This window comes from Rana temporaria, chromosome 11 (genome assembly GCF_905171775.1).
Source record: "Rana temporaria chromosome 11, aRanTem1.1, whole genome shotgun sequence".
NCBI classification, from domain to species: domain Eukaryota; kingdom Metazoa; phylum Chordata; class Amphibia; order Anura; family Ranidae; genus Rana; species Rana temporaria.
The window spans coordinates 163,889,666-163,903,824 of NC_053499.1; the positions used below are offsets into that span (position 1 = coordinate 163,889,666).

The window sequence follows — 14,159 nt, forward strand, 5'->3', positions numbered from 1 at the left end:
AGTCGCCCTCTAATCGCTCGTTACCACTTCAGCACACATTAAAGCCCCCCCCCCAGCACCGTGCTTTTCTCATGTGTTTGATTTCTTAATTGGTTTAAAGGGGTCCAGTAGATTTCCAGCTCAGTGGTGCCCCCCAACTCAGCAGATCCCCAGCTTATTAGTTTCCTTGTTGAGCAGATCCCGCGCTCAGTAGTCACCCCCAGCTCTGCTGATGCCCCACGCCATAGTCACCCCCAGCTCTGCTGATGCCCCACGCTATAGTCACCCCCAGCTCTGCTGATGCCCCACGCCATAGTCACCCCCAGCTCTGCTGATGCCCCATGCCATAGTCACCCCCAGCTCTGCTGATGCCCCACGCCATAGTCACCCCCAGCTCTGCTGATGCCCCATGCCATAGTCACCCCCAGCTCTGCTGATGCCCCACGCCATAGTCACCCTCAGCTCTGTTGATGCCCCACGCCATAGTCACCCCCAGCTCTGTTGATGCCCCACGCCATAGTCACCCCCAGCTCTGTTGATGCCCCACGCCGTAGTCACCCTCAGCTCTGCTGATGCCCCACGCCATAGTCACCCCCAGCTCTGCTGATGCCCCACGCCATAGTCACCCCCAGCTCTGCTGATGCCCCACGCCATAGTCACCCCCAGCTCTGCTGATGCCCCACGCCATAGTCACCCCCAGCTCTGCTGATGCCCCACGCCATAGTCACCCCCAGCTCTGCTGATGCCCCACGCCATAGTCACCCCCAGCTCTGCTGATGCCCCACGCTATAGTCACCCCCAGCTCTGCTGATGCCCCACGCCATAGTCACCCTCAGCTCTGCTGATGCCCCACGCCATAGTCACCCTCAGCTCTGCTGATGCCCCACGCCATAGTCACCCTCAGCTCTGCTGATGCCCCACGCCATAGTCACCCCCAGCTCTGCTGATGCCCCACGCTATAGTCACCCCCAGCTCTGCTGATGCCCCACGCCGTAGTCACCCTCAGCTCTGCTGATGCCCCACGCCATAGTCACCCCCAGCTCTGCTGATGCCCCACGCCGTAGTCACCCTCAGCTCTGCTGATGCCCCACGCCATAGTCACCCCCAGCTCTGCTGATGCCCCACGCCATAGTCACCCCCAGCTCTGCTGATGCCCCACGCCATAGTCACCCCCAGCTCTGCTGATGCCCCACGCCATAGTCACCCCCAGCTCTGCTGATGCCCCACGCCATAGTCACCCCCAGCTCTGCTGATGCCCCACGCCATAGTCTGGCTGTTCCATGTGACCAAATACACAAATGACGTTGAATTGGTGGGTTTTCCAGCCACAGCAACCAATCAGATTTCAATTAGTGAAAACAAGATGGCAGCTTGGTTGCTGTGGGTTACTGTATTTGTAAATGGTATGTTTTTCTTTGTATTTTCCTCACACATCGGGGGATGGTCAGGAAGACAAGAGGATGATAAATCTGAAGTCCAGCTGCGATGGTGAAATATTATGGAGCTGCAATGCCCAGAAATGCTTTTTACTTGTTCTGTTGAATATTTGGCTCCTCCCGGGAGGTCTGGACCTTATTCCATCTAGCGTAACCAGTCGCCATGGTAACTGCCGGCGATGATTTATACCTAGAGGTGCATATTTACATGAAGTCCCTGACAACTTATAGATGGACCTTCACGTCCTCCCCGCTATGACCGCGCATGCACCAGCAGGATCTGGGGGAAGATTGCAGATGATTGAAGTACATCAGCCATCCGCAAACTACTAAAAGCAGAGATTGAGGAGCGCAGAGTTCAGTGACCGGGGGGGGGGGGGGGGGGGACATTGATTTTGTAGCTCGCTGTATCTGTGTGATAACGGAAAAGTAGATTTCTTCTTGTTACCAGCGAATCCCGAGCCGGCTGTTATCTGTCTGACAGGGGCAGAACGTCTGTGCCCATCACATCCCTTCACCCTCTATAGGGCTCATCAACACGGCCACAAAAACACAAATCCTCCAATCTGCATGCAGCTCTACTATAGGCAATGTGCCCATACACATAGGGGGGTACACATGGGGGGGGGGGGGCTTTATCAGCAGCATTCAGCTGCCTGGAGAGGTTTCTGATGTAAGCTTAGAATTGTGGTGGAAGAAATCGTGTGGGCACTTACACCTCTAGGGTTGCCACCTCATCCCTTTAAAACAGAACACATATTAATTACACAGGTTCTGTGGCTAATTAAGGTGGTAATTAGACTCATTTGGTGCCTTATTTGCATTAAATTAGCCTCAGAACCTGTGTAATTCATATGTGTTCTGTTTTAAAGGGATGAGGTGGCAACCCTACCTGTCCCTCATGCCGGCCATAGACAGTTTGAACCTCAGGGATCGGCCAAGATTTAAACCATCTATGGGCAGACTGATTGTATCCAAGATGATCGATCGACTACGGTACCACCAGCATGCCAGATTTTACATGCAATTATTTCCAGCAGTTGAAGCGCCCAAAGCTCCCGTGAGACCTGAACAGAAATTGTAAAACGTGTGAACAGAGGACCAGCCTTGCAAATCAGAGATACAGATGCTTGATGATGAAACGCCCAACATACGCCAACAGTCCCGGGGGAAATGACCATAGCGTAGGTCCTGTGTCTGGGCTCAGACCTTCCTTCTCTGAGCCCCTCAGCTGTCAGCCAATTGCCAGCTCCTATGTCTCCTCAGTGACTCACCTGTTGATGATCCGGCTCGTCAGTCCTGCCTACTTAATAACCCAATAGTGCAGCGCTCAAAATAAAATAAAAAATTGCCTGCCTACTTAAGCCTTCCAGTTCAGATGATCTCTGCCTTCGCCTTGGTCAACATCACAGAGACTTAGAGACTTTCTCCTGTGTTCCTGTTGAAGAATTTGCTCGGCTGATGTCCCTTCTGGCTCCTGATCCTGCTTGCTGTTCTACTACATGTATCTTTGGCTCTCTGACTTTGGCTTGGCTGACTATCCGATCCGGTTCCTGAACTCTGGCTATGTTTTGACTACGCTTACTGGGCCAGATTCAGAGACAGCGGCGTATTTTTGTGCGGGCGTAGCGCATCTCATATGCGCTACGCCGACGTAACTCTGAGAGACAAGAGCAGTATTCACAAAGCACTTGCTCCCTAAGTTACGTCGGCGTAGCGTAAATGGGCCGGCGTAAGCCCGCCTAATTCAAATTAGGAAGGGAGTGGGCGTGTTGTATTAAAATTAGCCGTGACCCCATATAAATGATTTCCCGAATGAACGGCGCATGCTCAGAATCACGTTGCATATACTCCCTAAGATACGTCGGCTTAATGCTTTCGATGTGAACGTAACCTACGCCCAGCCCCATTCACGTACGATTTACGCAAACGACGTAAAATCCGACGTCCATACCCTAACATGACTTACCCCTGCTTTATGAGGGATAACTATACGCCGGAAATACGCCTTACGTAAACGGCGTAGCTTACTGCGACGGGCGCAAGTACGTTCGTCAATCGGCGTATCTAGGTCATTTACATATTCAACGCGTAAATCAATGGAAGCGCCACTAGCGGCCAGAGTAAATATGCGCCCAAGATACGACGGCGTAGGAGACTTACGTTGGTCGGATGGAGACAGAATTCAGGCGTATCTGGTTTCAAGAAAACGGCGCATAGATACGACGGCGCATCCTACAACTTACGCTGCGTATCAACAGATATGTCGGTGTAAGTTCTCTCTGAATCTGACCCATCTTTTTATTATCATTATTAAACAAGTGTGATTTATCTGTACTTCTGTCTCGGTCTGATTCATGGTTTCTGGGACACTATTCCTCCCACTGACACCAATGATGGGACACTATTCCTCCCACTGACACCAATGATGGGACACTATTCCTCCCACTGACACCAATAATGGGACACTATTCCTCCCACTGAAACCAATAATGGGACACTATTCCTCCCACTGACACCAATAATGGGACACTATTCCTCCCACTGACACCAATGATGGGACACTATTCCTCCCACTGACACCAATAATGGGACACTATTCCTCCCACTGAAACCAATAATGGGACACTATTCCTCCCACTGACACCAATAATGGGACACTATTCCTCCCACTGACACCAATGATGGGACACTATTCCTCCCACTGACACCAATGAGGGGACACTATTCCTCCCACTGATACCAATGATGGGACACTATTCCTCCCACTGACACCAATGATGGGACACTATTCCTCCCACTGACACCAATGATGGGACACTATTCCTCCCACTGACACCAATGATGGGACACTATTCCTCCCACTGACACCAATGATGGGACACTATTCCTCCCACTGACACCAGTACAATTTCTACTCCCACAGCCCGGCCCCCCTAAAGTCTAGAGGACAGTGAACTGTAATTATAAATCAGATTTTACTGGTATGAGGGGGGTAGATTCTGGTAGCGCTCAGTAATTTCCTTAATTCGGCTTTATATCGATCCTCCGTCTGTAGAACGATTCTGTGGTTGTCACATAAGTGGGGACATTTCTGTAAGATCTTGCTGCAGTTTCTGCTATTCATGGAGAGCCCTGTCACCAGGCAGCCTGGAAAACAGACAGGATCATGGCACAATATTCCACACACATCAACCAATCATCTACGGGGACACACCAATCATCTACGGGGACACACCAATCATCTACGGGGACACACCAATCATCTACGGGGACACACCAATCATCTACGGGGACACACCAATCATCTACGGGGACACACCAATCATCTACGGGGACACACCAATCATCTACGGGGACACACCAATCATCTACGGGGACACACCCATCATCTACGGGGACACACCAATCATCTACGGGGACACACCAATCATCTACGGGGACACACCCATCATCTACGGGGACACACAATCCTCTACGGGGACACACCAATCATCTACGGGGACACACCGATCATCTACGGGGACACACCGATCATCTACGGGGACACACCAATCATCTACGGGGACACACCAATCATCTACGGGGACACACCAATCATCTACGGGGACACACCGATCATCTACGGGGACACACCAATCATCTACGGGGACACACCAATCATCTACGGGGACACACCCATCATCTACGGGGACACACCAATCATCTACGGGGACACACCAATCATCTACGGGGACACACCCATCATCTACGGGGACACACAATCCTCTACGGGGACACACCAATCATCTACGGGGACACACCGATCATCTACGGGGACACACCGATCATCTACGGGGACACACCAATCATCTACGGGGACACACCAATCATCTACGGGGACACACCGATCATCTACGGGGACACACCCATCATCTACGGGGACACACCAATCATCTACGGGGACACACCGATCATCTACGGGGACACACAATCATCTACGGGGACACACCAATCATCTACGGGGACACACCAATCATCTACGGGGACACACCCATCATCTACGGGGACACACCCATCATCTACGGGGACACACCAATCATCTACGGGGACACACCCATCATCTACGGGGACACACCCATCATCTACGGGGACACACCCATCATCTACGGGGACACACCGATCATCTACGGGGACACACCGATCATCTACGGGGACACACCGATCATCTACGGGGACACACCGATCATCTACGGGGACACACAATCATCTACGGGGACACACCGATCATCTACGGGGACACACCGATCATCTACGGGGACACACCAATCATCTACGGGGACACACCAATCATCTACGGGGACACACCAATCATCTACGGGGACACACCAATCATCTACGGGGACACACCAATCATCTACGGGGACACACCAATCATCTACGGGGACACACCAATCATCTACGGGGACACACCGATCATCTACGGGGACACACCGATCATCTACGGGGACACACCAATCATCTACGGGGACACACAATCATCTACGGGGACACACCGATCATCTACGGGGACACACCAATCATCTACGGGGACACACCGATCATCTACGGGGACACACCAATCATCTACGGAGACACACCGATCATCTACAGGGACACACCAATCATCTACGGCAGTGGTTCTCAACCTTTCTAGTGCTGTGACCCCTTGATAAAATTTACCAGTTGTGGGGACCCCTAACAGTAAAATTATTTTCGTAGCGTGGGTTGTCGGCACCGAAGGCAAGCCAATTAGTATGCGCCCCTAACCCACGGAAATTTAGCGCTTCTCGAGACCCTTCCACTCGTACAATATTAAAACCCTTATAGTACATTTTAGTATGTACTACTCTTTCTCTTTGTTCTCCTTTTTTTCCCCTTTATCTCTCTCTATCCTAATTTCTTGTTTTTTTTTTACCCCCATCGCGGTCTTTCTTGCTCTTTCTCTCCCTTTTTATTTGTTCCTCCCCCTCTTTTCCTCTCCCTTTCATGTATTCTCTATTTTATTTCCTTCTCTTACTCTTTGGTGGGTAGGTGGGGGGTATGGGATGAGCGGCAGTGCTGGCGGGGGGTTTGGGATGAGTGGCAGTGCTGCGGGGAGTTCTGATTGGCTAACTTGCTCCTGATCATGGTCATCTGCTGATCTGAGTACTGTAGTGGGGACTTTTAATGGCAACTATAATCACAGGTAGTGTTACTCACTGTCTCTGGCTTCACTGTGTCTCCGACTTTGTGGTGTTTCATAGCAGTGACACCTATGTCGAAATCAGGAGATAGGGTCTCCTCTACCCCTCTCCCGCTTTACATTCCTCACCAGTCAGCTGACCTCTAGTCTCTGCCCCCCAGCCATGCCGTGAACTGAATGAGCGGCTGCAAAAACGGTGATTGGGCAGCCGCAAAAAGGCTGGGAGAGAGTGTGGTGTGGGCTTCGGTAACAGCCCAGAATCTGGTGACCCCTGGCACATCATCATTTGACCCCCAAGGGGGTCCCGACCCCCAGGTTGAGAACCACTGATCTACGGGGACACACCGATCATGTATGGGGACACACAATCATCTACGGGGACACACAATCATCTACGGGGACACACCGATCATCTACAGGGACACACCGATCATCTACAGGGACACACCGATCAATAATCAATATTTATTAATATTCTATCTCAGATTCTCTGTTTTATGATTCGGAATGTCAGAATTTTTCTGTATTTGGGGAAACGACACGAATGATTCTCATTTCTCTTCCGTTCATGGACGGACACAGCAGCCTTTGACCTTAGGGTTATATCCGCTTTCTTCCAGGAGAGTTAGGCAGAAAAAAAGCACTTTAAGTGTTAACAACACATTCCTCAGTGCAGCTCCTCCCAGTGGGCGTGGCCCCCCGGGTATAACCCACACCCTGCTCTAGCAGCCTCAGTTTTTCTCTGCCTAACGACAGGAGAGGTCAGGCACTTCTGGAGTCCTGTACTCTGGAGATTTTTTTCTTGCGATTTCCGACCGTTGGGTTTGCGAAGTCGTTTCCTCAGGGTACAAGATAGTGTTTCTCTTTTGTCCACCAAACAAATTTTTCCTTCCAACCTCCAGCTTCCTCCGGATCGCCGGAAGGCTCTGGCAGGGGCTGTCCAGGATCTGCTGGTCAGGGGAGTGATTGTGCCAGTTCCCTCGATGGTACGGTTTCAGGGGTTTTACTCCAATCTCTTTGTAGTCCCCAAGAAGGAAAGGGTCCGTCCAATCCTGGACTTAAAGGCCCTCAATTGTTTTTGTCTAGGTGAAAAAGTTCAGGATGGAGTCGATTCGCTCGGTAGTAGCAGCACTCTTTCAAGGGGACTTTCTGGCGTCCTTGGATATCATGGACGCGTACCTGCATGTTCCCATATGCTCAAAGCACCAGAGATTTCTGCGCTTTGCAATCGGGGTGGACCATTTTCAATTTGTGGCCCTCCTGTTCGGCTTGGCGTCGGCACCACGGATTTTCACCAAGGTGCTCGCCCCGATACTTGCCCTGCTGAGGCAGCCAGGGATCGCTATTGTAGGATATCTGGACGACCTTCTCCTGAGAGCTTCCTCAGGCTCAGAGTTAGAGGAGGACGTGTCTATCACGTGTCAGACTCTCCAAGAGTTCGGCTGGCTTCTGAATGTTCAGTGTTAGTTCCGTCCCAGAGTCTGGAATGCTTGGGACTGGTCCTGGATTCCACGAAGGCGAGAGTATTCCTCCCGACGGAAAAAAACTGAAGACCCTGCAATCTGCGGTGCAGCAGTTGTCGACCCAGAAGTGGTCGTCTCTTCGATTCTGGATGAGGGTTCTGGGCCTGATGGTGGCCTCTTTCGAGGCGGTCCCATATGCCCGATTCCACACCCGAGTGCTACGGAAGGAAATTCTGTCACGTTGGGACAAGCTCCCGTCTTCTCTGGATTGCCAGATTCAGTTGAGCCATCTGGTCAAGTCTTCCCTGGTGTGGTGGCTGACGTCTCCGGTGCTTCAGACCGGGAAGTCTTTTCTGCCGTGTCGCTGAACAGTGGTCACGACGGATGCCGGCCTCTCTGGTTGGGGGGCGTTTGGGGCGCCCGGTTAGCCCAGGGGCGCTGGACTCGAAAGGAGTCCCGCCTGCGGATCAATATTCTGAAGCTCCGAGCAATCAAGTTGTGCCTTGCCAGGTGGTCCCTGGATCTGCAGGGCCGACCGGTCAGACAACGCCGCGGCCGTGGCGTACGTCGATCATCAGGGAGGCGCACGGAGCTCGGCTGCGGCGACGGAGGTCGCACACATCCTTCAGTGAGCCGAAAGGTTCATTCCGGCTCTATCGGTCGTGTACATTCCGGGAGTACAGAATTGGCAAGTCGACTGACTAAGTCGCCAAACACTAGACCAAGAAGAATGGTCTCTACTCTCGGAGGTGTTTCTGAGTCTGTGCCAAAAATGGGGCACTCCAGACGCGAACCTTCTAGCGTCCCGTCTCAATCGGTAGGTGCCACGGTTCGTGACCAGGTCGAAGGACCCGTGGGCGGACGCATCAGACGCGTTGGTGGCGCCTTGGGGTCACTATCGCCTAATTTACGCCTTCCCTCCTCTGAAGCTTCTTCCTCGCCTGCTGACGTAGAGTGGAAGCCGAAGGGATTCCGACAATCCCGTTCGCCCCAGGCTGGCCGCGCCGCTCCTGGTACGCGGACCTGGTGCGTCTGGTGGCAGACGCCCCCTGGCGTCTACCCCTGAGAGAAGATCTTCTGTCGCAGGGTCCGATCTTCCATCCTGTTTTACAGTTGCTGGCTTTAACGGCGTGGCTGTTGTGAGCCAGGTGTTGAAGGACCGGGGCCTATTGGCTCTGTGGTCTCTACCATGCTGTGTGCACGGAAGTCTACTTCACGGAGGATTTACCATCGTACGTGGAAGGCCTACATCTCTATGTGTGAGGAGATGAAGTGGAACCTCTGTACATACGCGGTGTCCTGGATTCTGCTGTTTTTATAGCGTGGAGTGGATCAGGCTCTCGCCTTGAGTGCGGTTGTGAGTCAGACTTCAGCTCTGGCTGTTTTACTTTCAGCGACCATTGGCAGCGCACCCCTTGGTGCGCTCGTTTGTGCAGGGGGCCCGACATGTGGCCCCTCCTGTTCGCCCTCCACTGCTCCCATGGGATTTGGTCCTCTCGGATGCTTCCTTTGAGGAGGTTCGGGAGATCCCTTTGTTGACTCTGTCACAATAGGTGTTGTTTTCTGGTAGCGATTACATCGATCAGACGGGTGTCTGAGCTGGTGGCCTTGTCCTGCAAGGCCCCCTACTTGGTCATCCATAAGGATAAGGTGGTGCTGCGACTGCAGCAGTCTTTTCTCCCAAAGGTCGTTTCGGCTTTTCACATTAATGTGGACATTGTTCTTCCATCCTTATGTCCTCAGCCGAAGAACCCGAAGGAGACCACTTTACATTCTCTGGATGTGGTTCGGGCCCTTCGAGTTTATTTGTCTGCTACGACTCCGTTCCGGAGGTCGGACTCACTGTTTGTGTCGTTGTCCGGTCCCAGTAAGGGCCTGGCAGTCTCGTTGGCCACCATTTCTATGTGGATTCGACAGGTTGTGCTTCAGGCCTATGCCCTGATGGGGCGGGCTCCTCCCTTTCAGGTTACGGCGCATTCGACCAGGGCGATCGGTGCCTCTTGGGCTTTCCGCCATCAAGCCTCTGTGTTACAGGTGTGTAAGGCAGCGACCTGGTCATCAATCCACACCTTCTCAAAGTTTTACAAGGTGGATGTGAGTGCGTCTTCGGATGCCTCCTTCGGCCGCAAGGTGTTACAGGCGGCAGTTTATGATTGGAGTTCCTCCATTGAGTGACTCCGGTTTTGTTTGGGGTGTAGCTGGATTGCTGTGTTGTTTTTTCCCACCCCTCAAATTTTGACACTGCTTGGGGACGTCCCTAAGGTCAAAGGCTGCTGTGTCCGTCCATGAACGGAAGAGAAAATAGGATTTTTGTACTCACCGTAAAATCCATTTCCCTGAGTTCATGGACGGACACAGCACCCACCCCTCCTTTTGTTTGTACTGCTTGTTACGAACTGGAGCTGCTAGAGCAGGGTGCAGGGTGTGGGTTATACCCGGGGAACCACGCCCCCTGGGAGGAGCTGCACTGAGGAAAGTGTTGTTAACACTTAAAGTGCTTTTTTTCTGCCTAACTCTCCTGGAAGGAAGCGGATATAACCCTAAGGTCAAAGGCTGCTGTGTCCGTCCATGAACTCAGAGAAATGGATTTTACGGTGAGTACAAAAATCCTATTTTCTTTTCCCGCTCATCACATGACAGATCGGGTTTTCTTCCTGTACAGAATGATGGGAATCCCAATGACTGGCATTGATACAGAATGATGGGAATCCCAATGACTGGCATTGATACAGAATGATGGGAATCCCAATGACTGGCATTGATACAGAATGATGGGAATCCCAATGACTGGCATTGATACAGAATGATGGGAATCCCAATGACTGGCATTGATACAGAATGATGGGAATCCCAATGACTGGCATTGATACAGAATGATGGGAATCCCAATGACTGGCATTGATACAGAATGATGGGAATCCCAATGACTGGCATTGATACAGAATGATGGGAATCCCAATGACTGGCATTGATACAGAATGATGGGAATCCCAATGACTGGCATTGATACAGAATGATGGGATTCCCAATGACTGGCATTGATACAGAATGATGGGAATCCCAATGACTGGCATTGATACAGAATGATGGGAATCCCAATGACTGGCATTGATACAGAATGATGGGAATCCCAATGACTGGCATTGATACAGAATGATGGGAATCCCAATGACTGGCATTGATACAGAATGATGGGAATCCCAATGACTGGCATTGATACAGAATGATGGGAATCCCAATGATGGCATTGATACAGAATGATGGGAATCCCAATGACTGGCATTGATACAGAATGATGGGAATCCCAATGACTGGCATTGATACAGAATGATGGGAATCCCAATGACTGGCATTGATACAGAATGATGGGAATCCCAATGATGGCATTGATACAGAATGATGGGAATCCCAATGACTGGCATTGATACAGAATGATGGGAATCCCAATGACTGGCATTGATACAGAATGATGGGAATCCCAATGACTGGCATTGATACAGAATGATGGGAATCCCAATGACTGGCATTGATACAGAATGATGGGAATCCCAATGACTGGCATTGATACAGAATGATGGGAATCCCAATGATGGCATTGAATGATCTTCCTGATCTCATTACCTGAACACCGCAGCCGGGTCTGCGAGATACGGGAGCCGAGAGCGCTGCTGATCTCCTCGCTGATGATGTCGGCACACAGAGACATCGGATCTGCAAACACAAGAGGGGAAATGTTTAGAAAAAACAGCAAGGGCCAAGTCTCGCTGTCCGTGGCGGGGCTCAGGAGTAAGCACACACGAGTGCCCCCATGGGAAGCTTCCTGCGGGGGGTACTAAAATAAAAATTATTAAAAGTCAACAAATCCGGGAGCTGCAGAAAAAGGACAGTTACCTGTCCGGGGGTCCAGCGCCGTCCTCACCTGGGCCAGGTCTTCCCCAGTCTTCGGGTCCCTAGAGCTGCCATGTTTATTAAGGGAAGCCGGCTGTGACTCTTTACGGCTTCCCAGCGCGCATGCGCAAGTTGTTCTGCTCTTTGTGAATTGATCTCACAGCCTGGGGGACGTCTCATAAAGTGAAAAGCGTGGGGGAGGGGGGGTGAGAACTCGGCTCTGATCCGCAACAGTCAGAGTGGGAGAAAGTCCCTGCCTGGGGGGGGGGGGGGGGTGAGAACTCGGCTCTGATCACCAACAGTCAGAGTGGGAGAAAGTCCCTGCCTGGGGGGGGGGGGGTGAGAACTCGGCTCTGATCACCAACAGTCAGAGTGGGAGAAAGTCCCTGCCTGGGGGGGGGGGGGGAGAACTCGGCTCTGATCACCAACAGTCAGAGTGGGAGAAAGTCCCTGCCTGGGGGGGGGGGTGAGAACTCGGCTCTGATCCCCAACAGTCAGAGTGGGAGAAAGTCCCTGCCTGGGGGGGGGGGGGGGGGGGTGAGAACTCGGCTCTGATCCGCAACAGTCAGAGTGGGAGAAAGTCCCTGCCTGGGGGGGGGGGGTGAGAACTCGGCTCTGATCCGCAACAGTCAGAGTGGGAGAAAGTCCCTGCCTGGGGGGGGGGGGGGTGAGAACTCGGCTCTGATCACTAACAGTCAGAGTGGGAGAAAGTCCCTGCCTGGGGGGGGGGGGTGAGAACTCGGCTCTGATCACCAACAGTCAGAGTGGGAGAAAGTCCCTGCCTGGGGGGGGGGGTGAGAACTCGGCTCTGATCCCCAACAGTCAGAGTGGGAGAAAGTCCCTGCCTGGGGGGGGGGGGGGGGGGTGAGAACTCGGCTCTGATCCGCAACAGTCAGAGTGGGAGAAAGTCCCTGCCTGGGGGGGGGGGGGGGTGAGAACTCGGCTCTGATCACCAACAGTCAGAGTGGGAGAAAGTCCCTGCCTGGGGGGGGGGGGGGGGGTGAGAACTCGGCTCTGATCACCAACAGTCAGAGTGGGAGAAAGTCCCTGCCTGGGGGGGGGGGGTGAGAACTCGGCTCTGATCCGCAACAGTCAGAGTGGGAGAAAGTCCCTGCCTGGGGGGGGGGGGGGGTGAGAACTCGGCTCTGATCACCAACAGTCAGAGTGGGAGAAAGTCCCTGCCTGGGGGGGGGGGGTGAGAACTCGGCTCTGATCCGCAACAGTCAGAGTGGGAGAAAGTCCCTGCCTGGGGGGGGGGGGGGGGTGAGAACTCGGCTCTGATCACCAACAGTCAGAGTGGGAGAAAGTCCCTGCCTGGGGGGGGGGGGGTGAGAACTCGGCTCTGATCACCAACAGTCAGAGTGGGAGAAAGTCCCTGCCTGGGGGGGGGGGGGTGAGAACTCGGCTCTGATCCGCAACAGTCAGAGTGGGAGAAAGTCCCTGCCTGGGGGGGGGGGGGGGGGTGAGAACTCGGCTCTGATCACCAACAGTCAGAGTGGGAGAAAGTCCCTGCCTGGGGGGGGGGGGGTGGAACGTCCCTTTTAGGGCGAAGTAATGTCAATGTTTTCTTCTACCTCCCCCACCCACATTCTTACTGATCATTTCCTCTCTCCTCCTCGGCGGCCAATCGGAAGTCTTCAGCCAATTGGAAAACGGGTCTCACAGCCGCTTCTGATTGGCCGGATTGAGGATCAGTGTTTCAGTGAATATTCCTTTGCTGTTGTACCCCACCTGGGTGGGATTGGAGCGCACTCTCTGTGACCCGAGACCACCCACCGTACATTGAAGCCTATTAGAGCCTCTGACTCTCATCAGGTTCTTCAAAGCGACACCCCCGCCGTGTCGGCCATGGATAGATTCCTGCTATGTATGAATCTATCCATTGCATATAGGGGGGGGGGGGGCGGCGGCCCTAATGGACAAGCCCTGCCCCGGCTGAGCGGTGTAAACTGCCATTCACCTGGAAAGGAACGGTACAAATGGCCGCTCCAGGTTCAGGTCGGCACCTCCGGGAATCTGCACTTCATACCGGCAGCAGTTTTATTTTTTATGACGGATTCTCCGTGAAATCCAAGAATTCGAGAGACGGATTAGAAACAGACGCTCTGCAGTCTCTAATATTATGAAACATTCACAATAGCATTTCCCAGGTCATAGGTCACAGGCGGGACTTCATTTCCCAGGTCATAG

The 14,159-nt window shown here is 52.8% G+C and overlaps 1 protein-coding gene across 2 annotated transcripts in view; it reads right to left on the reverse strand.

The window, feature by feature from the left end:
* The window catches only part of TERB1 (telomere repeat binding bouquet formation protein 1), a 71,285-nt gene that overhangs the window by 12,474 nt on the left and 44,652 nt on the right, over nt 1–14,159 (reverse strand). For both annotated transcript variants that reach the window (XM_040329666.1, XM_040329665.1), the window contains exons 15-16: nt 11,703–11,792; nt 4,398–4,565 (exon numbers count right to left, since the gene is read on the reverse strand). In XM_040329666.1, the coding sequence (XP_040185600.1) occupies nt 4,398–4,565; nt 11,703–11,792 (258 nt within the window). The remainder of the gene's footprint in view (nt 1–4,397; nt 4,566–11,702; nt 11,793–14,159) is intronic.